This window comes from Paralichthys olivaceus, chromosome 18 (assembly GCF_024713975.1).
Source record: "Paralichthys olivaceus isolate ysfri-2021 chromosome 18, ASM2471397v2, whole genome shotgun sequence".
In the NCBI taxonomy this organism is placed as follows: Eukaryota; Metazoa; Chordata; class Actinopteri; order Pleuronectiformes; family Paralichthyidae; genus Paralichthys; species Paralichthys olivaceus.
In genome coordinates, this window is record NC_091110.1 from 19969771 (window position 1) to 19995609 (window position 25839).

The 25839-nt window shown below is 45.0% G+C and overlaps 4 protein-coding genes and 5 non-coding genes across 12 annotated transcripts; all 9 read left to right on the forward strand.

Moving 5' to 3' along the window:
- Positions 1-343: 343 nt before the first annotated feature.
- Positions 344-4815, forward strand: cfap53 (cilia and flagella associated protein 53). Its single transcript, XM_069513738.1, has 8 exons — positions 344-998; positions 1420-1649; positions 1939-2112; positions 2318-2621; positions 2892-3110; positions 3318-3534; positions 3696-3798; positions 3880-4815. The coding sequence occupies exons 1-8, from the start codon at positions 912-914 to the stop codon at positions 4148-4150; spliced, it is 1605 nt and encodes a 534-aa protein (XP_069369839.1). The 5' UTR covers positions 344-911; the 3' UTR covers positions 4151-4815.
- Positions 4690-14428, forward strand: mfhas1 (multifunctional ROCO family signaling regulator 1). The gene is made up of 3 exons (XM_069513737.1): positions 4690-8330; positions 13202-13398; positions 13483-14428. The coding sequence occupies exons 1-2, from the start codon at positions 5393-5395 to the stop codon at positions 13330-13332; spliced, it is 3069 nt and encodes a 1022-aa protein (XP_069369838.1). The 5' UTR covers positions 4690-5392; the 3' UTR covers positions 13333-13398; positions 13483-14428.
- A 1415-nt stretch (positions 14429-15843) lies between these two features.
- rpl17 (ribosomal protein L17) lies at positions 15844-19184 on the forward strand. 3 transcript variants are annotated; one of them, XM_020105074.2, is made up of 7 exons: positions 15844-15937; positions 16383-16433; positions 16633-16673; positions 17345-17479; positions 17652-17750; positions 18572-18763; positions 19108-19184. In XM_020105074.2, exons 2-7 carry the CDS (start codon positions 16394-16396, stop codon positions 19153-19155), a joined length of 555 nt encoding a protein of 184 aa, XP_019960633.1. In that variant the 5' UTR covers positions 15844-15937; positions 16383-16393; the 3' UTR covers positions 19156-19184. The 3 variants fall into 3 exon arrangements, with proteins under 3 accessions (XP_019960633.1, XP_019960634.1, XP_069369846.1); XM_020105075.2 differs by having other exon boundaries at positions 15910-16056; XM_069513745.1 differs by having other exon boundaries at positions 15916-16241.
- Positions 16485-16552, forward strand: LOC138405488 (small nucleolar RNA SNORD58). Its single transcript, XR_011239232.1, has one exon. It is a non-coding gene; the product is annotated as a small nucleolar RNA SNORD58 (small nucleolar RNA).
- Positions 17139-17204, forward strand: LOC138405490 (small nucleolar RNA SNORD58). The gene has a single exon (XR_011239234.1). It is a non-coding gene; the product is annotated as a small nucleolar RNA SNORD58 (small nucleolar RNA).
- On the forward strand, positions 17519-17585 carry LOC138405496 (small nucleolar RNA SNORD58). Its single transcript, XR_011239240.1, has one exon. It is a non-coding gene; the product is annotated as a small nucleolar RNA SNORD58 (small nucleolar RNA).
- Positions 18313-18378, forward strand: LOC138405489 (small nucleolar RNA SNORD58). The gene has a single exon (XR_011239233.1). It is a non-coding gene; the product is annotated as a small nucleolar RNA SNORD58 (small nucleolar RNA).
- LOC138405487 (small nucleolar RNA SNORD58) lies at positions 18972-19040 on the forward strand. Its single transcript, XR_011239231.1, has one exon. It is a non-coding gene; the product is annotated as a small nucleolar RNA SNORD58 (small nucleolar RNA).
- A 1997-nt stretch (positions 19185-21181) lies between the features above and the next one.
- nkx6.1 (NK6 homeobox 1) lies at positions 21182-24584 on the forward strand. Of its 2 annotated transcripts, XM_020105069.2 has the most exons (4): positions 21182-21289; positions 21788-22477; positions 22584-22756; positions 23967-24584. In XM_020105069.2, the coding sequence occupies exons 2-4, from the start codon at positions 21931-21933 to the stop codon at positions 24210-24212; spliced, it is 966 nt and encodes a 321-aa protein (XP_019960628.1). In that variant the 5' UTR covers positions 21182-21289; positions 21788-21930; the 3' UTR covers positions 24213-24584. The 2 variants fall into 2 exon arrangements, with proteins under 2 accessions (XP_019960628.1, XP_019960627.1); XM_020105068.2 differs by lacking the exon at positions 21182-21289 and having other exon boundaries at positions 21625-22477.
- Positions 24585-25839: the final 1255 nt, after the last annotated feature.

Sequence of the window (25839 nt, forward strand, 5' to 3'; positions counted from 1 at the left end):
AAAGATCAGCTGTTCAACATGTTTCCCAACTTTAAGTTAGAGGTGAATGATATTTTATTATGATGGATTCTATTTTATATTCAGTTTTAAAAACGTACAGACTCACACTGTCAATGTTCAACTACAATTCCCAAGGTGCATTTCACTCACAAACATCCAATCACAGAGCTTCAATTCTGTCACGTGCTCTGCTGACGTTGACTCGAATCTAAAACTGAATCAATAAAAACAACCTGTCTCTGAGTTTATACGTGACGTCATTACCGTGACGTGCTTTGTTCTCTATTTACACTTCCTCCTCTGAACAGCCGCTGAGCCTCATGGGAGTTGTAGTGTTTGGAGCAGGCGCCATGTTAAGTTTTAGATTCTGGTGAGTTGCAGTTCTGGTTAATTTTGGTTAGCTAATTTTGGTTAGCTAGTCAGTTGTAGTTACGGTTAGTTATGGTTCTAGTCAGTTATAGTCATGGTTAGTTATGGTTCTAGTCAGTTGTAGTTATGGTTAGTTATGGTTCCAGTCAGTTGTAGTTATGGTTCTAGTCAGTTGTAGTTATGGTTAGTTATGGTTCCAGTCAGTTGTAGTCATGGTTAGTTATGGTTCTAGTCAGTTATAGTCATGGTTAGTTATGGTTCCAGTCAGTTGTAGTTATGGTTCTAGTCAGTTGTAGTTATGGTTAGTTATGGTTCTAGTCAGCTGTGGAACTCACCGCTGGTTCTTTGTTTCATGGAGAACCACATGGAGCAGATCGCCCCTCCCACAGACAGAGGGCGCTGTCTTCACCGTGACGCCTCCGTGTTTTACTGTTTCCATGGGAACTGAGCGCGTCCTGTTTGTGTGTGTTGTAATTCTCACCTGAACTCATCTAAACTCACCTGAACTCACCTGAGCTGAACTCTTAACTCGGTGTGTGACGATGTTTGTGAGTCAGAGAAGAACCGGGACCCGGGAGGTGACCGGACCGACTCCTCACTCTGTGGCCGTGGTGAGACACCGAACCTCGGTGAGTTCCCAGCTGTCTGCCGCTACATGGAGAACTCAGAGTTTCACTGAAGCAGAAAGTATTCGTGTGAATGAGAGTAGAAGTTACTGTAATATGTGAAGTAAGAGAGTCAAATGATGAAGATTTATTTAAAAAACATTTTGTCATATTATAAGTGTTTAATTTTGGTTTGTCTTTTTAACTGTAAATGATTTTTACTGACTAAATATCATGTTAACTTCGTTAATTGTTAACTGTTATCATTATTATTGTTCAGGTTATTAAGATAATTGTAATTATTCCTGTCGGTGGTAGTTTTGACCTCAGGATGTGTTCGCTCAGTAGAACTGATGAGACTGAAATTAATTTCATTTTATTTTCATTCATTCATTCATTAACAACAAAACAATCCAGGATGTAAATGAGTGTTTGTGTTGATCAGAGAGCAAAGTTGCCTCCGTGGCGTCGTGCAGACGAACTGATGCTGGAGAGACGGAAGCAGGACGCCGCCCGAGACCAGGTCCTGGAGTTCAGCAGGAACCAGCAGAGCTGTGACCTCAAGAGCTCGTGGCTGAAGAGATCAGAGCGTCACTTCCTGAGAGAAACGGTCGACAGAGAAGTCAGAGCTGCTGTGAAACTGAATGAGACCGACGTGGAACACCGGAGACGCAGGTCCGTCTGATTGAATCAGGTTTTTAATGGAAAGTAACTGAGTACATCTACTCAGGTTGTGTTTAAATCCTTTGTTTAAGGTCTCGCTGAGATTTGGTTTTACACAGAAACTTTAGAAATACTCAAAGACTGAACACGGACATCAAAACACATTCACCTGATCCAGATTCTTATTTGGATCTGCACCAACACACACACTCATAAACATCACTGGGATACTTTGATCAAGATCAATTTATTCTTCATTAGTAATCTCGGTGAAGAAGGTCTCCACCTGTCACCTCTGCAGGCTCCAGGTACTGTTGGCGGAGGAGGAGCAGCAGCTCCTGCAGGAGCTGGAGGAGACGAAGGAGACGATGGCGGAGAGACAAGAGAAGATGAGAGAGAGAGCTCAAACACTGAGGGAGAGAAGAGAAAGAGAGAGACAGCAGCTGGTGTCCGACAAACTGGATCAGCTGTTCAGGTACTTCGGCCAAACTTAAAGGTCCCTTCACTTCATTTGTTAGGGGGCGTGTCAGACTAGCTCCTCGGTGTGCATCACACCTGACAGTTAGTCAGACACGCCCCCTAACAAAGCCAGGTGAAGTCTGATGTTCCAGTCAGTGAGGCCCTCAGGTCTGTGGCTTGTTCCTGAGGAGTGAGTGTTGTGCACGACGCTGTGTTTAAAGGGAGCAGTGCGAGGAGCTGCGGAGCGCTCAGACCAGACGCAGGGAGCAACAGGTGAGTGAGGAGCAGACGGCTCTGGTGAGGAGTCGACAGCAGCAGCTGCAGCAGCAGCAGGAGGAGGACGAGCTGTTCCACGAGCTGTGGGAGGCCGATCGCCGAGCTAAAGACGAGCGAGAGCGGCAGTGGGTGGAGACGCAGCGGCAGAGGAACACAGAGCAGCTAAACGTCCTCAACACTCAGGTGGAGGAGGCCGAGCTGCAGAGACGGACGGAGAAGGAGCAGAGAGAGAAGGAGGCTCAACTCATGGTCTGTGAATATCCAGCACCCGAACACCTCATGACACATTCAAGTACCTCTGAATTTATAAAATACATTTTAAAATGATAAAAACTCATTGAATCATAAAATCATGTCATGTGACCTAAGAGAAAAACTAATTTAGATTTCAGTGAAAATATTGTTTAAATTGAGTCTTGATTGAATCTCAACAGGAAGTCTTCAGTCGCTGACGTCTTTCTTTTCTTTGTTCCTTCTCTGTCCTGCACTGGAACGTGTCTGCTCGTTGTTTCCCTCCAGAGGCAGCAGGTGGAGGTGCAGCTCCGGCAGGATCAGCAGCAGCAGCTACAGAAGCTTCAGGCTCAGCTGAGCAGACGACACGAGCTGGATCGAGACTTCAGGATGAAGAAGAAGCGTCTGGCTCGAGAGCAGCAGGACGAGCTGCAGCTGGATATGAACTTCCTGCAGCAGCTGCTCCGACAGGAAACAGACGAGAAACAGGAAGTTGCTCAGAGGAAGGTAAACACACCTGAGCGTCTGTGGAGCTGAGAACGTTCATCAATGAAGTATTCATTCTCTGAAGATTAAAAGTGATCAGTTCTGGAGTAAATTAAATTTGTAGTGGTGGCCGGTAGATGATGTCAGAGAGCGAAAATCACCAGACACTCAGTGTGCAGTTTATTAGGAACACGTCAGGAGAACACGGTGTTGTTCTGTGTGTTTCAGTTGGAGCTGCGTGAGGAACAGCAACGCTACCGCGAGTATCTGTCTGGGGTGCTGCAGCAACAGAGGAGGGAGGACGAGGAGACGGAACAGCTGATCAACGAGAAACTGGAGGAGAACTGGACCAGAAGAGAAGAACAGAACCGGCTCCAGCGAGAGAACCGCAGGTGCCTGAAGAACGAGGTGATGGAGGCTCAACGTCTGCAGATCCAACGAAACCGTAAGAGAACCACAGAGAACCAGAACCACAGAGAACCAGAACCACAGAGAACCAGAACCACAGAGAACCAGAACCACAGAGAACTAAACCTTCTCTTTACAATGGTTGTGTGTGTGTGTGTGTGTGTGTGTGTGTGTGTGTGTGTGTGTGTGTGTGTGTAGTTGACCTGAAGGAGCAGAAACGTGCTGATGTCTCCAGAGAGAGAGACGAGATGAACAGATTGATGGAGGAGATGAAGGTGAAGGACGAGGAGGAGAGAAGACGGTGAGACATGTTTTCACTGGTGTTCATCACGTGTTCATCACGTGTTCATCACGTGTTCATCACGTGTTCATGTGTTCACAGTGACAGACGGAGGTGTGAGGAGTATGAGTCGGAGCTCAGGTGTCAGGTGAATGATCGTCAGCAGCTTCAGTCTGAACTCACAGCTCAGAGTCAGAAAGAGGAGGAGCTCAGAGCGACGCTGCGCCAGATCTACGACAACAGGAAACGCCAGCTCCTGGCCACGCCCACCTCACACACCGCCGCCACACACCCACTCAGGAGAGCAGGGGGGTCAAGGTCCGCCCCCACAGACCGTCATGAATCTAACCAGGAGTCGAATCTGTTTCCATAGTGACCAGAGAAATGTGATGATCAGTCATGTTCTGTCGCTGGGACGCGATGTTTGTTTGTGTCACTGGTGACGATGTTACAGAAGCTTTATATCAGGATCCAGATCAGTTCTTCTTTGACTCACAACCTTCACCGTGTTTACGATCTGTTCAGTAAAATAACAAGTCAGACAAAGACAAGTTTTCTTCCTTTAATGAATGAACTCGACCTGTAAACACTACATGTTGAGTTAACTTGTGTTTGATGACCTGAAGCGTTGAACTGTGACCAAACAGAAAAGACCTGTTCACTGCTTTTTATTAAACTGTCATGGGGAGATTCAGGTGTTACAGCAGCTCAGGCTCAAAATCATACAGGTTAGAAATAAACATTATAGCAGAGGAAAACTATTTCTCATCAGTTTTTATTTCTCTTTTCAAACTAGTGAAGAATGTATACATGGAACAAGTTGGATTTTGTGTTTCTGAAGATCTTGATCTTCCCTGAGACAACTGTTTGTTACCGTGCTATATAAATACATTTGATTGATTGATTCATTAATTCATATTATATAGTATACATATTTGACCTCACTGATTTATTGTGTTTATGTAATTGGAACTTTTTCATAATTCTAATAATAATAAAATAATAAAATAAAGAAGATAACATGAATCTTTTCTATATTTTTCATGACGTTTGTTTTCTTCTCCACTAGAAACACACACTTTACCTGCAGTGTTGTTTTATCTCTTATGAATATAAATATTGATAATGTTGTTGTTGTTAGTATTTACGTGACCAGCGTAACTTTACTACGCAAACAGCGTTGTGAATCACGTTCACTCTCTCTCCTCCCACAGCAGGAAGGAGAGTGATGGAGGGAGGAGGAGGGAGAGGGAGGAGGAGGAGGGAGGAGTGTTGTTGTGACGCAGCTTCTCCGCAGACCGACACAGGAAGAGACAGAAAGCCCAGAGAAAGGCTCTGATATCCGGGTGCAGAGGACCAGGGACTCGGGGCGATGAGGACGCCAGGGACGCGCACAGTTCTCCCGCAGCTCCGGGCCTCTTCTCTGGGCTCGAACCCGGATCTGTAGCCGCTGCGGTTTGTTCGGTGGCGCAGGAGGAGACGATGCCTCCGCGGCCACACGCGCACACACACTCGATCCTTCCCCGACACACAGCGACCTCCCCCCGCGTCCCGAGCCCGAGCAGCGCGCTGATTCCTGCAGGAGCTCGTGCACCATGCTGCGCGCTCCGGATCCATGAAGAGTCTCCATGAGAACGCGGAGGTGGAGGAGGTGGGGTCCGGCTGCTCCGTCATGGAGGAGAACAATCTGAAGACGGCCAGGCTGTGGAGGGATGCCGCCCTCCGCTCCAGGAAGCTGCGGAGCAACATGCGCCAGCTCACCCTGTGCTCCAAGAACAACCAGATCACTCTGCCCGAGGACGTGGCCGAGGTGGAGGCGCTCAACCTGGGCAACAACTCGCTGCAGGAGCTGCCTCGCGGGCTGGGGTCCTCCCTGAACAACCTGCGCATCCTGGTGCTCCGCAGGAACAAGTTCAGCGCGGTGCCCCGGGTGGTGTTCGAGCTGGTGCAGCTGGTGGAGCTCGACATGAGCCACAACTGTCTGAGGAGCCTGAGCGAGGGAGTGGGGGAGCTGAGGGGCCTGAAGAAGCTCTGCGTCAGTCACAACAAAATCCAGCACCTGCCGGATCAGATCTCAGAGCTTCAGCTTCTGGAGGAACTCGACATCAGCTTCAACGACCTGCACGACCTCCCCAGGTCCTTCTGCGGCCTCGGCAGGCTGCGGACTCTGGATGCGGATCACAACAAGCTGAACCAGTTCCCCTCTGAGATCCTGGCCCTCGGCGAGCTGGAGGAGCTCGACTGCTCCGGGAACAAGTTCCAGGAGTTACCAGCAGACGTGTTGAAGCTGCGCTCCATTAAAATCCTGTGGCTCAGCAGCCTGCACATGTCCACGCTACCTGCCACCTTCTGCCACCTGCACAACCTGGAGAGTCTGATGCTGGACGGGAACAACCTGACGCTGCTGCCGCCGTCTTTTGGGAAACTGCAGAGACTCAAGATGATTAACTTGTCCTCCAACGAGTTTGAGAACTTCCCCGAGGTTATTTTAAGCATCAGAGGATTAGAGGAACTTTACCTGAGCAGGAACAAACTGTCTCATCTTCCCGAGGAGATCGGTGAGCTGGTGAAGCTGGTGAACCTCTGGCTGGACAACAACAACATCACGTATCTGCCTGATTCTGTGGTGGAGCTGGAGAAGCTGGAGGAGCTCGTGTTACAGGGGAACCAAATCGCTATTCTCCCAGATCATTTTGGGAAACTATCCAAAGTGAACATCTGGAAGGTGAAGGACAACCCTCTGATCCAGCCTCCGTATGAGGTGTGTATGAAAGGCATCCCTTACATCGCAGCCTATCAGAAGGAGCTCGCTCACTCCCAGCTCGCCGTGAAGCCGCGATTAAAACTGGTGCTGATGGGAATGAAAGACGCTGGGAAAACGTGGCTGAGACAGAGCGTGGTGGGACAGCGGGACGTCACAGGAATCCTGGGACACAAAGGGATTGAAGTCACTAACTGGGTGGCGGACGCCGATCGCTCTCTCACATTTCTGGTGTATGATTTGTCAGGGAAGGAAAACTATGACCTCATCAAACCCTTCTTCCTGTCCCCCGGTGCTCTCTACGTCCTCGTCGTCAATCTCAAAACATATTCACCCAAGAACTTTTATGCCCACGTCGGGTGTTTCCTCCACCTCCTCGCCGCCAAAGTGCCCCACGCTGTGGTGTGCGTGGTGGGGACACATGCAGACCTGTGTGCAGAGGTGGAGCTGGAGGAGAAAAGTCTGGACATCCACAGACAGATCGGTCTGCAGGAGAGGAGGGACGTCCAGAGTCTGAGGAGCCTGGCTCTGCAGGTGGACCAGGCGCTGGAGCAGGGCTTCAACGTTCGCATCTCCAGCCCCCACGTCCTCTTCTACGGCGTCTCAGACAGGAACCTGAGGCGGAGGAAAGCCCAGCTGCAGTTCATGCTGAACCACCGGCTGCAGATCCTGTCTCCTGTCCTGAGTGTGAGCTGCACAGAGACGCAGAGGAACATCCAGAGACTGAGAGAGAAGCTCATGTCTGTGGCAGACCACAGGGACATTCTCCCCAACCTGCACCGCGTGCTGCCAAAGTCCTGGCAGATGCTGGAGGAGCTGCACTTTAAGCCCAAAGACTTGTGGCTGTCGTGGTGGGACTCGGCTCGTCTGGGCCTCCAGGCGGGGCTCACAGAGGACCGGCTGCAGAGCGCCTTATCCTACCTGCACGAGAGCGGGAAGCTGCTGTACTTCGAGGACAGCATCACGCTGAAGGAGTACGTTTTCCACAATCTTCCACGGTTCATTGCAATTCTTAACGTCTTCTTCCACAGGGACGAGTCCACGCTGCTGGACCGGCTCCTGTCCGAGGGGGAGAGGGGGGACAAGGGCAGGGTGAGTCTGGTGATAGAGGACGAGAAGGGCGAGAACCTCAGGGTGACACATCTGCAGCACCACGTGGAGGGTTTCCTCCAACACGGCCTTCTGCCCTCCAACGTCATCCGCCTGCTCCTCAGGCCGCTCATCCAGACGCAGCAGGACCTGCACCTCATCATGGAGCTGCTGGAGAAGATGGGCGTCTGCTACTGCATCAACAAACCTCGCAGCAAACCTCTGAACGGAGCCACGGCCTGGTACAAGTTCCCCAGCTACGTCAGCAGCGAGGAGCCCTGGGCCGAGGCCTCGGTCAGCGGCAGCTCTCTGCCTCAGTGCCACTTCTTCTCTGTGGAGCAGCTGCACATCCAGTACAGTTTCCCCTTCCTGTTTCCTCCCGGACTGTTCGCTCGCTTCAGCGTGCAGATCAACAGCCACGTGGTTCAGAGGTCAGACGGCAGACACCGGATCTTCGCCTATCGAGGAAAAGTCCCCGTGGTGATCAGCCACCGGCCGTCCAGAGGGAAGCTGCAGGCGGAGACTCTGTCCATCGCCAGCCACGCCTCGCTGCCCAACATCTGGACGGCGTGGCAGGCCATCACGCCGCTGGTGGAGGAGCTGAACGTGCTGCTGCAGGAATGGCCCGGACTCCACTACTCTGTTCACATCCTCTGCTCCAAGTGCCTCAAGAGAGGGTCGTCCAACCCGCACGCCTTCCCAGGTAAACCCTCTCTAACCCCGTCTGTGATGTGACCAGACATCACCATGGTTACCAGGATTACATAAGTATTTAAGTTGTTCAGGGTAAATGAACATGAGTTGGAGCTGCAGATAATAATCTTTATGAATATTTACAATGTTTGTAGATAATGTAATTTATTTAGTTTCAGTATTGACTCATTAACCGGAGTCAGTGAAACAGTGTTTATCACTAATAAACCTCAAACTCTCCTGACACACAAACTTTCTGTTTCAGGAGGCGTTTTTAAAATCTGCGCAGATGAAAAATACATGTGAGCTGTTAAATAACTGGAGATATTTAAATATGAACCATGTTCAGAGATACAGGAGAGAAAACTCGTTCAGGGATGATTCACTCTGAGTTACTGGAATATACAGTTTTTTATTTGTTGTGTCTGGTCACATGATGAAAGCTGAAAGCGTCTGGTGCAGAGTGATGATGTCATGTGCTAATGGTCCAGTATCGACCCCCCCCCCCCAGATCTGATGAATCAGAGAATTACTTATAATGGGTGTGGTCGTGGTGGTGGTGGGGGGGTGGGGGGAGTTGCTCGCTGAACAAAGACCTTTAGCCGTCGGCTAAAAGAAGTGGGGGGGGGGGGTGGGGGGGTACACAGTGTATAATCCTCTGAGTTGATGCTGATGCTCCTGAAGCAGTGATGGAGGAGGCAGTCGTCATGGCAACGTGACCTGCTTTTACTGTACAAAGCCTCGGTCCGGTCCTCGTCGGACACGAGGCTCTCAGGGGTTCATGGCTTTAATTTGGGGGGGGGGGGGCAGTGAAGCGTCAGTGTTCGATCACCAGGTCTAAAACTGGTTCATTGGTTTTAAATGATCAAGAAATGAATCACAGATTTTGTATTTCAGTGAAACTACGTCGGAGGTGGCATCTCTGCTGCTGCAGGAGGCGGGGTCTGATGTTACAGGCCCATTCTGATTGGATCAGATGCCCTCTCTTAATTGATTACTTAACAATGGTACAAAACAATGTGATTGAAGTATATAATGGAGTAAAAGTACCTGAAAACTCTACTAAAAACTTCCCCAGCCCAGATCTCCTTCATGACCTGAGACACATGAAGTTCCATGAACACTGATCTCAGATCTGTGTGACCTGCGACAGACGGAGCTGGTGTGAACCCGACGAGGTTCAGTGGAGTTTGGTTCCTCTCAGACTTTTGTAAACAGACACCTCCTCATGTCGGAGCGCTGTGTGTTTCCGGCCTTTTATGGACAAGATATTTTTGGCTGCAGAGTTCAGGCTCCACACAGACGAGCAAACCAAACACTTTGTTCTCCTCTCGCTGGTTAGATGCTCGTCCACACGGCGTCCGTCGATGTTCAGTGATCTGATGACGGGGTCGTTTCTCTCCTCGGCCTCAGGTCACTTTACATTTAGTTAAGAAATAAACTGAATCCTTTTCCTTCTTGACTTATTATTTTTACTTGATAGTTATTTTTTAGTTTTCATTTGCTGGGGAAGCAGAAGTTCACGACCTCTGACCTCCGAGCAGGAGAGAGAAATATTCCTGTTTCTGATTTAATGTCACGTGTTTTCACGCTCTAACGTGAGAGAGCGTCACTTCACCTCCAGCAGCTGTTTACACTTTGTCATTTTAATCTGAGTTCAGTGTTGACTCTGTCGTTACATTCCTGCTAGCTTGCTAACCTGTTAGCCTCTGTGGAATCCTGCTGTTGGAGTGTAGTTTTACTTCCTGGTTGTAAGTGCACACGGTAAACACGCGTGTTTAACTTCATGTATGTGCGTTTGAGCTGCATGTGGCTCCACTTTCACTCTTGCTGTGGATCAGCTGCTCAGTCTGACTCCTCTTAATCCTGTCAAAGGATTGTGGGATTAAAGCGAATCACACGTTCGGTCAGACGCTGCCGAGGTCGTTTCCCCCGACTGTAACCACGGCGACGCCACACGACAGACAGTGGACCGACCTGTGGCTCAGGTGGTTTCCTGTTCGTGGTGACCCTCCGCTGTTAGCTGTTAGCTGTTAGCCGCTGGCTTAATACGTTCAAATATTGATTCCGACAGAACAAACGTGTGATGGATGGTTTCAGATGAACTGAAGTGGAAACAGACAGGGGGCGCTACAGCTCCACCAGAGCTTCTATTGGGTCAAAGAGTTTGTTTAAAAGTTAGTTTGTAACTTTACGATTGTGAGGACGTCCATCCACCATCCTTCTGTTCTTCTTCTGTTCTTCTGTTCTTCTTCTGTTCTTCTTCTGTTCTTCAGTCCATCCTTCTGTTCTTCTGTTCTTCTTCTGTTTTTCAGTTCATCCATTTCATTTGTCGTTCGAGTTGAATTCGTCTTTAGTTCTGTGTTTTTTAAATTTCAGTTTCATCTGAACTCCTGCGTGTTTTCTGGCTGCAGCTCCTTGATGTTGCAGCCAAAGGAAACACCAGCAGATTGTTCCTGCTGTAAAACACTGATTCCTGCTGCACCTCCTCTGCCCGTAAACACACCGAGCTGATGAATGCTGGGAAGTGACTCGACCTCAGTCTGAAGTCAAACACGAGGCTGCTGCTTCCAGACACGACTGTGATTCATCGATCAAACAGATATTAACTATTAACTGTTACTCAGTTAGTTGATGAGTGATTTCAGTTTTAATATTAAACCAGATGTTCAGGGCGCAGAGTATCAACACAGAGGTCAGAGTGAGAGGACGATTGTATTCAGGTGTGTCCTTCACTGTAACGTTGCTGCAGCAGCTTCTGGAGCTTTCTGTCATCATGTCTTCATCATGTCTTCATCATGTCTTCATCATGAAGCGTCGTTGGCTCGGAGCGGACGTGTGGACGCAGCAGCTGAAGTAAACAGCTCAGGTGAACCTGTTGAAACACGTCAGTGTTCACACCCTCAAACCGTCGTTAGCTGCTGGTTAACGTCGGGAGCTGCTGAGTAATCTGGGGGATGAGCTGTTACATCACTCTGCAGTAATCCTGCTGCTTTACCTCACATGTGACTGACGGGGGGGGGGGGGGGGGGGGGGGGGTAGGGCTCTGCAGGTGAGAGGTGGAGCAGCCGGGTCCAGCAGACCGAGACAGGAAGTGATCGTGTTTACATCACAACACCGTCGTCAGCTCTTATCGCCACAAACTGTCGTCACGTCTTCGTCTGTGTCACCAGAGACGTTTGTTAAAATGCTCAGAGGTCAGTTTAGCTTCAGTGAGTAGAGGAGGCCAGAGACTGATCCTCACTCAGCTGCACGAGGACGGTTTATCTCATTACTCAGCAGATGTTAACATCTGGAACGCACACATACAAAGTGTGTGTGTGTGTGTGTGGGGGGGAATCCCAGCGCTCTGAAGCTTTGACACTTTCAGGCAGAGAAAGTTTGTGTTCATCTGTTTTGAGATGAAACGTTTCTTCTCTGACGTCTGTCGATTCCTTTGTTCACTCAAATACTTTTTATTTTCGGAGCTGACGATGAAAATCTCTGGACTGTGACATTTGATTTGAGGAGAGTTTTTCTGCTGCAGAGGGAAAGGCCCTGAACCTTCGGTCGATCGGTGATCAGATCAGCGTGTGTTCATGTGTTTGAATAAAGCTTTAATCCTCCAGACTGTGGATCTGATCTCAGACCTGCTCAGTGACCTGCTCCAGTTATTTTTGGTTCGTTTCCTCGGCGGTGGAAGTCGGTCACATTCCTGAGGATCTGGGTTTCCAGTCGCTGCAGCTGCTGATCACAGAGGATAAGAAACGTCACAGAGCCGAGTCCTGACGAATCCTTCTGCTCCATTTCACTCATCCTGCTTTTTATTTTAATCCTCTTCTCTCCTCAGTCTCTCAGATCCCACAGAGGAGAGTAGACGTCTCAACTCTAGTGTTTGAGTTGGATCGGGTTTATTTTCAGCTGATTTCAGGTCTGATCCTCGTCCCAGTTTCCTGGTAACAGGAAAACAACGACCACGTCCTTATAAGGCTGTGTGAGAATGGGGGGGGTGGTGTCACACAGGGAAACGAGGCGAGCGGAGCAGGAACGTTAATGATCCGTTTACCTGCTCATGTGTTTGAACGGGGGGGGGGGGACATTCCTGTTTGTTTATGTCAGGTCTTTGTGTGGGGGGGAGGGGGGAGGAGTCTGACCTAATTCCGGCAGATGAATGAAAACATTGAGAAATTCCTGCTGCGTCAACGTCACAGTTAAAACACAGACGATTAAAACGAAAGAACCGTTTCATCAGAGTGACGCATCAGGCGACCATCTTGGATTCCAGTACTTCTGTCGTGGATTTAAACACAAATATGAAAACAGATGAGATAATTCGTTGTGACAGATTAAAGTGACAGAGCTGCTGTCTGTTAATCTGGATTAAAATCTGGATTAAAATCTGGATTAAAATCTGGATCATCCAGTGAAGAGAGACTCAGAGTCGATCCGCAGGTTCAGAGCTGCGAGCGTCCCAGTTTAAAAACTGTGTGTGTGTGTGTGTGTGTGCGTTTGTGTGTGTAAACCAGATAACGGGACAGGAAGTAGATTTATTCCCGACCACCTGAGAGCGGCTGTGTTCCAGTACGTCACAGGGTCAAGGAAAGATGTGAAGGAGAAGCTGTAAGGAGTTAGGAAAGGAGTTAAGAACGTACCAGAGTAAATGTAGTTTACTTTGATTACAGTGTGGAGACGCTGCCACCTAGAGGATGAATCATGAATCTCACCTGAAACATGACATCAGATTGTGTGTGTGTGTGTGTGTGTGTGTGTGTGTGTGTGTGTGTGTGTGTGTGTGTGTGTGTGTGTGTGTGTGTGTGTGTGTGTGTGTGTGTGTGTGTGTGTGTGTGAAGTGACTTCCTGCCCGTTGCCTCGGTAACTAACAGCTGATTGGTTGTGTTGCAGGTGAGCTGCTGACTCAGCCGCGGCCTGAAGGTCTGACGGAGATCATCTGTCCAAAGAACGGCTCCGAGCGCGTGGACGTGGCTCTGGTTTACCCCCCGACCCCCACCGTGGTCAGCCCCTGTCTCAAATAGCCCCCCCCCCCCAAAAAAGACAGCCTCAGTGGGGCTGCAGCTCACTGACCTGATGATGTCACACCTGTACGTGATAAACTTTATCCATACAACACTTTGAAGACAGTCACAGAAAACTGGTGTTTATTTAGTTTTCTTCTTGTGTTGCAGGTTTAGACGTTTGTGATGTCATCTTACTGACACCCCCCCCCCCCCCCCCCCCCCCCCCCAAACACACACTGAGGGACTCTTGGAGCTGATGTTCAGTCTCCTGCAGACGTCTCTGACATCAGGACGGAGACGTTCAGTGTCTGACGACCACAACGAGAGAAGACGTCACGAGTAACTGTGACCAACCCTCGATAGTGAGGGGGGGGGGGGGGGGGTGCTGTGCGCTAACTGCTAACTGCAACACCCCCGACTGAACATGAGGTGTGAGTGATAATTTATTATCGGCAGAAAGAGAGAATCTCTGTCCGAGGAAACATGAGCTTCTTCTTCTGCAGATTATTAAGTCGGAACATTTCACTTGTTTCAAGCTGTCGTGTCTTAAAGTTTAAATCATGTTACTGAGGGTTTGTCAGCTGACTCACCTGTGATCATGTGACCACAGGTGAGTCGCTCGGCTGCATCCTAAACTGCCGAACGTTCACATTCATCTGAAGACACAAACAGCCTCCTTGTAGCAGGTCACACACACACACACACACACACACACTCCCTGTGCAGATGTGTGTTGTTGTGTTTTCTCTCTGTACAGAACTGATCTTCATGTTTTTTATGCCAAGGATGTCGGAGCTCAGTGGGACGTGACCACACATATCGATGGACTTGTGTCATGTGACTTTACATAACAACTCAGATGTGACTCTGGTGCATCAGGTCTCCGTCAGTCTTCATCTTCACGTGGTCTCTGATTCAGTTGGAGACATTTTTCCAGTTTTCCTGCCTGATGTAAATAATATCTTTATTTTTATATGTGGACACGTTATTTACATTATTTACAGTGTGATGTTGTGCATGACTCACTGAGCGAGTGCACACAGACTTTTCTACATATCACACTACAGAATACAAACCAAATACAAATAAACCAATCACTGCTTTACTACCTCTGCACCGTGTGTGGTTATTATGTCATCAATCAATCACTCAGAAATAATAAAATCATTTTAAATACTAAAAGCATAAACGTGTGTATATATGTATATATAAATATATGATTATATAAAATTAAGAACTGATCTGTTATCATATATTGTCTGAATATTGTTTGAAAATATTGATGAAAATAACTTTGTTTCATAACAATCCATTGGTGCGTTGCTATGACGACGACTGTATTTTCACCAAAACTGATCCGATCACAAATACAAATAAATTTCTACCTCTGTTAAATGATGTCTGTTAAAAAAAAGTTTAAAAAAAACTTCTGAACCTTTTTACAAAGTGAAGATAAATTAAATTTAAATTTACAGAACGAGTCACTTTATAAATTAATGTCTCCCGAGAATTTTAATTTGATTAAAATCAGATTGTAAATAACAGGGAAATAAATGATCAGCTGCCTCGTGCTTTAATCAGAATCTGTAGTTTTTCCTCAGAACAGTTTTTATATGATGAAAATAGCAGAAGTCACATTTTAACTCTATTAAACTCGATTTAAATCCTGTAGGTTTACATAACAAACATAAAACTGTCCATGTCAATGTTCTCTAAATGTGACGGAGGTGAAATAATCCAGAATCAATCTGAGTTTATTCTGTTTATTCCTCAGATTCTGACATGACACACGTTTAGTTCTTTTTTTTTAAATAGAGTCTCAGGTGTAAACTTTGTTGGAGCAGAATCCAGCAGCGCTGAAGTAACTGGTGACTCCTTCTAATGTGACGAAACATAACCTGCTGCTGTGACGTCATCGTGTCCATAAACCCTCACATTCAAATTCAACTCTAAACAATATCATTTACACCCCTCCCCCCAGCTTAGTGTTAGATAGATAGTTTATTGATCCCGAAGGAAATTCAAGCATCCAGTGGCAGTAACATACATTGAACATACATTTGAATTGACTTATACATTAGAGTTAACTTATAACACCGTAACCAAACGTAGAAATTGGCCTGAGATGAATGTAAATTTAAATGTGTGCAGAGAAATTAAGCAAATTAAATTAAACATTTGTAGCAAAATTTTACTTTTACAGAGAAATTAAACATTTGCATAGGATTTAAATATATACAGAGGAATTTAAACAATTAAAGTTAAAAAAAGTGCAGAAAATGTGCATAGAAAATAAATATAGAACTGTGTTAACACGTGCTAATCGTCTGAACAAAAACTATAAAAACTAGAAAGTAACTGTAGAAACTTTTTTTAGTGTTGAGGACAAAGTAAGTTTAATTTCAGAATGAACTAATAATTCAGTAATAAAACGGAACATATAATCTGATGGTTTCACACTAACTTAATATCATAATTTATATTTTTTATTTTAAATATAATTACATATCTCCCTGTGGTGGGGGCGCTGCTCCTCCGCTCCGCCGGGGGGCGCTGGACCTCCGGAGCCGCAGAAGAAGCGCCGCACCGCCGCGGCTCTTCCTCTTCCTCGGCGGCCTCAGAGGTAGGAGCTCAGGTTCTCACATGAAGGAAACAATCCGTCGTGAATCTGATCTAAATCTTCACCATCCTCTTCCTTCGTCCGCTCAGATTCACTCGCGCTGTTGAAAACTCTCCGCTCAGGTTGAAAGTTCTTGCTCGCGGCCTCAGATTCTGAGTTTTTAACGATGAGTCGGGTTCAGAGTGTGTCCGCCATGTTGTGAGCGTCAGAACACTGAAGCTGAACGTTTCTCAGTTTCTCTCAGTTTCTCTCCAGCTTCACTCGCTTCACTGTTTTTGGTGAAACTTGTTAAAACTGCAGTTTCTCGGTGATTCTCTGTGTGTGAGCGTGTCGCTGCAGCGAGTTGAGCTAATGCTAACTAGCATCAGAAGCAGTCTGTGTAACCTGGTGTTCTTGTTTTCATTCTTCTTGTTTTCATTCTAACCTGAAGTTTGTTTGTCTCCCACAGATTTTCTGAAAATGGTCCGCTACTCCCTCGACCCCGAGAACCCGACCAAGTGTGAGTACAGCCGCCTGGTGCCGGTGTTAGCCTGTTAGCCTGTTAGCTCAGAGGCTGGGATGACTTCTTAGGACACCTTTGGATTAAACATGAAAACAGCTGAACTGAAGCTGAGCTTCTGAACGTAGAGTGACTCTGTGAATACCACGTGTGTCTACGTACGTGCAGAAACATGTTCTTGTGTGTGTGTGTGTTTCAGCATGCAAGTCGAGGGGCTCCAACCTCCGGGTTCACTTCAAGGTAAGATGATGTCACATCCACACGTTGGTCAAGTTAAACTTCAACATGTGGTTAAATGTCATGTGTGTCTGTCATCATACGTGTTTTCATTGAGTTAACATGTATGTTAGGTTTTCTACATCAGCCTGTGACTCGTATCCATGTTGGACTTGATCATACATGTTGATTCATGTCATACGTGACGAGTGAATGAGTCTTTAAACTTTGTCTCATGAGGACACTGATGTTTGAATCTAACGACTTCACATGTTCAGGTTAGTTTGAACGTTTTGATTTAACATCAACAAGCAGCAACATGTGGAGGATGAAGTTTCCTCCGTTAACATGTTGATGTAAAACTACCAACTACTACATCACCTCAGTACAAATACACAAAGATCCCAACAGCAATAATAAACAACAGTAATAATAAATATCAGTAATACTTTGCAGCTGTTTGTGAATTCAGTGATTGACACAAGATGATTGCGATGACGACATTTAGGAAAACTTTGTATGAACCATGAAAACAACAGAGAATATCTGAGCCATCTGTCAATCACTCTGAGGTTCACGTGTTAAATAAATGATCTCCAGGTTTTGTTTCAGACGAACTGTCTGATTTCTTATTTTCCTCTGATGAGACACTTGAATAAGTTGAATAACTTGTGCTGATGTTTCTTTGTGGACAGAACACCCGTGAGACAGCTCAGGCCATCAAGGGGATGCACATCCGCAAGGCCAACAAGTACCTGAGGGACGTTATCGTCCAACACCAGTGTGTCCCCTTCCGTCGCTACAACGGAGGCGTTGGTCGCTGCGCTCAGGTGAGCCGTCACGTGATGAATGAGTGTGTGTTTAAATTGTTGCGATGATGACGATCTTAGGACACCTTTGGATTAAAGATGAAACTAAACTGTAACTCTGAGCAGCGGTTAATCTGTCAGTCATTGGGGGGGGGGGAAGGAAAGCTGCTTAAACACTGTCGTTGTTTTTCAGGCCAAGCAGTTCGGCTGGACTCAGGGACGTTGGCCCAAGAAGAGCGCGGAGTTCCTCCTGCACATGCTCAAAAACGCAGAGAGCAACGCTGAGCTCAAGGTCTGTTCACAGGAGCTCGACTCCTTCCTGTGTTTACATGAGGCGTGTTAGAGTTTCATACGAAGAGAACATGTTAGTTTACTGTGGTCAGATGAGTGTGACATGTTGTCACCGTGTTGATTAGACGTCACATTATACACGATGAATGAATGAGACTTCAAACTTTGTCTGTTCAGAGAAAACAAGTGTTTGAAATACATTTTCAGAATAGTTGAGTTTTCACCAGAGAATATTTCAGACAGAAATGATTTTGTTGAACAAAATGTCAGAATCACGTTCGACTGGTTTTGAGATTCTGTAAGTTTACCTTCTACACGACTCATGAATATTGTTCAAAGTGAATTTAACCAAATGGTAGATTCAGTAGTTCACTTGTTAACAGTCAATATTAAAGATTCTCATCTGAAGTGATTATGATTCTAAATTCACTAATTGAGGAAACAAAGACGTCAACATGTGAAACTGACACAGATTAAACTCTATGATTGAAATAATCGTACTGTTAATAACAATAATAATGTTAAATACAGGTTTATGTGAAACAGTGATTGAGACGAGATGATTGCGATGACGACACTTAGGAAAACTTTGTATGAACCATGAAAACAACAGAGAATATCTGAGCCATCTGTCAATCACTCTTCTCATATACGTAGTCTCACGCTGTCACATGATCCTGGACTCTGAGTGGAAAGACGTCAGGACGTGAAACAGGCGCCAGATGATTCATAGCAACATAGAGTTAGCATTGTTAGCTTTAACCTGGGTGAACTGGTCCAGATGTGGTCTTCAGCTGTCTCACCTGTGTCGTGATCTCTCAGGGTCTGGATGTGGACTCTCTCGTTATCGAACACATCCAAGTCAACAAGGCCCCGAAGATGAGGAGGCGCACGTACCGCGCCCACGGTCGCATCAACCCTTACATGAGCTCGCCGTGCCACATCGAGATGATCCTGACGGAGAAGGAGCAGATCGTCCCCAAACCAGAGGAGGAGGTCGCTCAGAAGAAAAAGGTACAGTCCGTCAAATACTAGGGGGGGGCGGAGGCACAGAGTTAAGACAGATCGTTGTGATTGGTTCACGCTGCGGCGATCAAATGAGTCCACAGCAGGAAGTTCAACACAATAAATTCACCTGGTTCTTATTTGATCAGATTCAAAGTGAAATCAAACATCTGTTTTAACTCGCCGTCGCCTCCCTGTGGTCACTTCACTCATGTGGTTGCACTGATGACATCTTAGGACACCTTTGGATTCACCATGAAAACAAACTGTTATAATTCTGAGCCGCCTGATCTCTGACCTCTGACCTTTGACCTGTGTCACTGACAGTCGAATAACTGAGCTTCTCTCCGCAGGTTTCACAGAAGAAGCTGAAGAAGCAGAAACTGATGGCACGCGAGTAAAAACCAATAAACCTGAAAAGTTGACATCACTCAAATCTCTGGGTCTTTTATTTTTTTAAACAGAACATCTCACTTCCTGTGTGATTCAAAGATTTTTTTGATGAAGAAGCTACTTCCTGTTCTGTGGTGAACTGTTCATATTATAATCAGTCAGATAACTTTTCTGGGATGATCAATAAATTAAACCAGTAATTACTCCAGTGAAACAACGTCACATGTTTGATTCCTCATGTTCTCAAGTCTGTTAAAACAACTGTTCAGGACGACGGCTGTGAAGGAACCTGGAACATCTGTGGTGTCGAGACAAACGTTTAATTCTCTCAGAATATGAAACTAAAGCTTTTATTTTAGTTTTGTCGTCGTCTCTGATCGTCCTGAAGTCGTCCGCCTGCTGATGACATCACGTCTGATCAGCTGTGAGAGTTCAGGTCCAGACCACCGTCACAGAAACGTTTGACCCGCTCAGGTAAGAGACAGGAAGCTGAGTGCTCAGGTAAGAGACAGGAAGCTCAGACCGCAGCAGGAGAAATACAATCAAACTAACGTTAAACCTGACGAGTACCTTCTCCACAAACGAGTCCTGCTCCTGCAGTTAAACACATGACCACATGGAGGCGCAGTAACACCACTATGGCACAACCGTCTTCAGCTGAATAAGAATTCCTGATTATTAGTTCTAGATAATAAACAGTTGTTTCCTCCTCGTCCTGAGCAACTCTGACCAGTTAGATAATTGATTTCAGTTTCTGAACGGATGAAACTAATGAATCACTGACGTCAAACATCAATAGTTTTATAATAAGTATAAGTAATAATTCCTGTAAATCATCCAAAGTGTTGCTTGGATATTATTTATTGATCTCTGCTGATTTTTAAATGATCCATTCAGTCAACATGTGAAACACGTGACCTGAGTTTATTTTTATTATTTCACTCAATTAAAGTTGTATTGTGAGGCAGTGTCGCCCCCTTGTGGTTTGAAACTCTACTGTTTGTTTATAACCTGAGAGAGTTTTCTCTGGATGTGATTTATATAAATACAGTTACATAAACGATTAATTTACAGTTATAACTTCAGTCATTTCCAGGGTCACCACTGTGTACTCTAGTTAGTAATCTGATTACAAGTAATGAAATCTGGATCCATTAGGAATCAAACGATTTTTTACCTCAAAGATTTTTTTTCTTGTTGGAAAATGTTCAGAACAAATTTTTAACATTTTCAGCTTTAAAAAAAAAAAAATCTCATTCCAGCTACTTCAAACTTTAATGTTAGAAAGAACTAATCTGATCACACACTTATTTTGTAATGTGATTACTCTATGTAATCTGTTTCTAAGCAACTGATTTATTAAGATCATAATTAAAATAACGGATCACGTCACTGATGAACTAAAGCTTCTCTTCTCCTGAGCTTTCAGCTGTGTCACATATTCAGTGATTTAAAACAAAAAACAAAATGGCTGCTGATATTTAAAAGGTCAACAGATTGACCTCTGACCCCTGAACACATCAGCTGATGGCTCAGGTAGAGTTGACATTTATTCACACTGAAAATATCAAATCGAAATAATTATTATCATTCAAATCTTTAATAAATACATTTTAAATTAGATGGAACAAAGAGCAGCTCATTATATATTCAGATCAATTGTATTATTATTATCAGTACTAATACCACAGATAGATGGAGTGGTGATAATAGTTATAATAATAGTTATAATATTTATAATAATAGTTATAATATTCATGTAGTTATAATAATAGTTATAATATTAATGTAGTTATAATAATAATAATAATATAATGATAATAGTTCCAGTTATAATAATATGTCTCGTCTTCTCCACTGTCTCATTTTAAAAAACTACAAAACTTTATTTAACACAACAAACATCACAGTCAGATGTTTGTCCAATCAGGAGACTCTCTCCACCCCGGCCTCTACGTCACTGCCAGGTCAGCCAATCAGGACAGAACACCCCCCCCCCATGCCACCTCTGCCCCGCCCCTCTGAGTGAGTCCAGTGAAACTTTGGGACTGATGAGTCTGATGACTCTGGTGACTCTGGTGGATCCGATGAGTGTGCGATGACTCTGATGAAGGTGTGAGGAGGGTGATGCTGGTGACTCTGGTGAGTGTGATGAAGATCTGATAACTCTGGTGAATCTGGTGAGCCTCTGGTGAGTCTCTGGTGAGTGTGATGAAGGTGTGATGACTCTGGTGAGCCTCTGGTGAGTGTGATGAAGATCTGATAACTCTGGTGAGTCTCTGGTGAGTGTGATGAAGGTGTGATGACTCTGGTGAGCCTCTGGTGAGTGTGATGACTCTGGTGAGCCTCTGGTGAGTGTGATGAAGGTGTGATGAGTGTGATGACTCTGGTGAGTGTGATGAAGGTGTGATGAGTGTGATGACTCTGGTGAGTGTGATGAAGGTGTGATGAGTGTGATGACTCTGGTGAGTGTGATGAAGGTGTGATGAGTGTGATGACTCTGGTGAGTGTGATGAAGGTGTGAGCAGCTCAGCCTCCGGCCTCAGTGTCTCTCTGACTCCGCACAGAGAGCATCAGTTCTCGGTCCTGGTTTTGCTCTGGACGTGGATCTGCTCTGACTCGCTGTGGCTTCTCTTCCAGGTAATAGTCTGCACCGTGAACCTGGTATGTCCGGAGAGGAGCGGCTCTCAGTGTAGTTCCACCCGGACAGAGTGAGGACCGCAGGGGCCTGAGCCTCCACAGAGTCCCGCTGCAGAGCTCCAGGAGCCCGCAGAGAGGAGGGAATGTTAGCGGTGGGTCCGATGGACGGGTCCCGACAGAGCGCCTTCCTCCTCAGCACCCCCCCTCTGGCTGCTCTGCACAGCATGACCGAGATGAAGACCCCGCTGTACCCGGCCTACCCGCTGTCCTCCACCGGCCCCAACTCCTCTACCTCACCGGCCACCACCTCCCCCAACCCGGGCGGCATGGCCGTGTCCTCCCCGGGGATCAAGAGCTCCACGGGTCTGTCCTCGGGGCTCGGCTCCCCGCACCTGTGCTCCTCCGCGACCCCTCACGGAATTAACGACATCCTGAACCGGCCCGCCGGGGCCGCGTTGGCCGTGGCCGCCGCCGCCTCCTCCTCGGCGGGGATCCTGTCGGGTCTGCCCCGGTTCAGCAGCCTCAGTCCGCCGCCGCCCCCCGGACTTTACTTCAGCCCCAGCGCCGCCGCGGTGGCGGTGACCCGGTACCCGAAGCCCCTGGCGGAGCTGCCGGGCCGGACGCCCATCTTCTGGCCCGGAGTCATGCAGAGTCCGCACTGGAGGGACGCGCGGTTCGCGTGTTCGCCGCGTAAGTTTGAGGATCCGCCGCAAAGTGGAGAAAAGAGATAAATATAAAAGAGGAGGCCGAAGTGATGGAGCTGATTCATGTGTCTTTTCATTTTCTCCCGTTTCAGATCAGAACTCAGTTTTACTGGATAAAGACGGAAAGAGGAAACACACCAGACCCACGTTCTCCGGACAACAGATCTTTGCTCTGGAAAAAACTTTCGAACAAACCAAATATCTGGCGGGACCCGAGAGAGCCAGGCTGGCGTATTCCCTGGGAATGACCGAGAGCCAAGTCAAGGTACACAGCATCCATCATATATATCATATATATCATAAATATCATATATATATATAACACGTGTATATAAATACCAGAATACAAAAATACAAGTAAATACACAGATCCAGAATCTGTGTATTTACTTATATTTTCTCTGTATATTCTTGGAAATGACCAAGAACCAGGACTATGTACTATATGAATATTATAATAAATATACAAGAAAATACGGAAGTATGTATATGATAAATACAGGATGAATACTGAGTATTTATATGGTGAATACAGAATAAAGACAGAAGTATGTATATGATAAATACAGAATAAAGACAGAAGTATTTATATCATAAATAGAATAAATACTGAGTATTTATATGATGAATACAGAATAAATATATAGTATTTATATGATAAATACAGAATAAAGACAGAAGTATTTATATGATAAATTCAGAATAAAGACAGAAGTATTTATATGATAAATTCAGAATAAAGACAGAAGTATTTATATGATAAATTCAGAATAAATTCAGAGCAGTTCTAAGATAAATACAGAGTATTTATATGATAAATTCAGAATAAATATACAGTAGTTATATGATAAATACAGGATGAATACTGAGTATTTATATGATGAATACAGAGAAACACACTGATCTACTCGTTGGGCCAATGTACATTATATTTGATTTAAATACAGAATGAAAACAACCTGGAGGCAGGTGAAGATAATTCACGGAGCTCTGCAGAAACACAGAGGAAAACCAACACGCCAGAAAATACAAACCAGATAAATAGAATAAAAAGCAACTGAACGAAATCTACAAACTGAAAAACAATGAAATACTGAACGAACCAAAACGAAGAGAACAAACCCACGAGGGGAATTTATTTGTCCTGAGGAAATAAACTGAATTCATTGAAAACTGAACAAACGAAAAATGAGAAAAACGACAAGAACAGACCGAAATAAACAAAGGAGGAAAAACAGGAGAACCACACGTGACTGAAGATCGTGTCATTAATTATTATCTCAAACTTTCGCTCAGTTTGTTCACACGTTTATTCATTTTGGCCTTTTTATGAACGTGACACGAGCTTCGGTGTTTGTCTCAGTTTCTCTGCTGCTGCTTCAAAAGTTTTCATTCTCATGATTTGTTCAGTTCTTCAGTCTGAGCTCCTGCACGAGGGTTTACACTGTGTGTGTGTGTGTGTGCGTGCGTGTCAGGTGTGGTTTCAGAACCGGAGGACCAAATGGAGGAAGAAGCACGCGGCAGAGATGGCCACCGCGAAGAAGAAGCAGGACTCGGAGACAGAGAGGCTCAAGGGCACTTCGGACAACGAGGAGGAGGACGACGACTACAACAAACCTCTGGATCCGAACTCTGACGACGAGAAGATCACACAGCTGCTCAACAAGCACAAGCCCGGGCCCGCGCTGCTCGTGCACACCTCCGAGAACGACAGCTCCTAACTGATGCGGGGATCTGTCGGTGGCGCGCACGGACACGCACCTGTGTGTGTGCGTGCGTGTGAGGACTCAGTTGTAAATACCAGAGTAACGAAGAGGAAAAGATCCGCTGTGAATAATTTATGTTAAAAACTGTTTTTGTACAGAAAAGAAAAAAACTTCATCAGTTTTTGTATCTGACGGAAACACACACACACACACACACACACACACACACACACACACACATACACACACACACACACGCACGCACACACATACACACGCACACACATACACACACCTGTACAGAGACTGAATCTACACGTTTTTTATTTATGTGTTCATCAGCAGGTGAATGTGATGCACTTTTATTTAATAAAAACTCAAACGTTTGATCGATTGTTTTCACGTGAATCTGAATCAAAACAACTTCGATCATCGATTCATTCACAACGATGAACAACACGTCATCGACATGATCCATACTTATACTTACACACTTTTATTCTGCTGCACAGCGCACTATTATTATTATTATTATTATTATTATTATTATTATTACTATTATTATTATTATTACTATTATTACTATTATAATTGTTATTATTATTGTTATCATTATCATTATTATTATTATCATCATTATTATTATTATTATTATTATTACAATTATTATTATTATAATTGTTATTATTATTGTTGTTATTATTATCATTATTATTACTATTATTATGATTACTATTATTATTATTATTATTACGATTACAATTATATTATTGTTATGATCTTTGTTTGAATTGAACAGAGAAACTCGACCCTTAATTGATTTATTATTTATTACTGATGATTGATTATTGAACTTCACTCATGTTTTGTTTGAATCTTTGAAACGAAATGTTTTATTTTGTGAAGCAACAATAATGAGTTGATCAGAACCTGATCAGTGATCGTGACTGAGCGTGTTTTTATTATTAATGTGAGTTTAAAGTTAAATTCGTTAAAAACAGTCAAACGCGATGAAACGATAAAAGAGGATTTCAGTTGGTTTCCTCTCCGCGGTGTTTGTGGAGAAGAAGCCGCCGCAGGACGCTCTCTGTCGGCCACAGGCTGCTGCCTGTCCCCGGTCACCACCACGGGACGACTTTTAATAATCCCCAGGATTCTAATGATAATTACATAATGAGTGCAGTGACAATAATAATAATAATAACAATAATAATAATAATAATAGGTGTTAATATTCATACGTTTTCTCGTGTAAATGTCAAAATAATTTTCTTTATTGAAATGTGGACGTTTTTCAGTTTGATGAACACATCCTACTTACTATTTATATTTGTATTACTATGATGATTACTATGATTATTATTATCATTACTAGTTGTAGTACTAGTAGTATTATAACGTGGACATGTCTGGGCTCAGACGGTTCTGTTAAAGACGCTGTGATTAAACCTCAGTAACAGTTTTTTAATCAGTCAGAAATAAAAACATTTCTCTTGTATAAAATCTGAAATATAAAAATATAAATCATAAAAATGTAAAATGTAAAAAACAAACATTCCTTTAAAAAATTCAGATTCTTTTGGAAAAATCCAGAATCTGACAGAAGAAAGTTAGATTAGATTTTTAAAAATGTATTAAACCG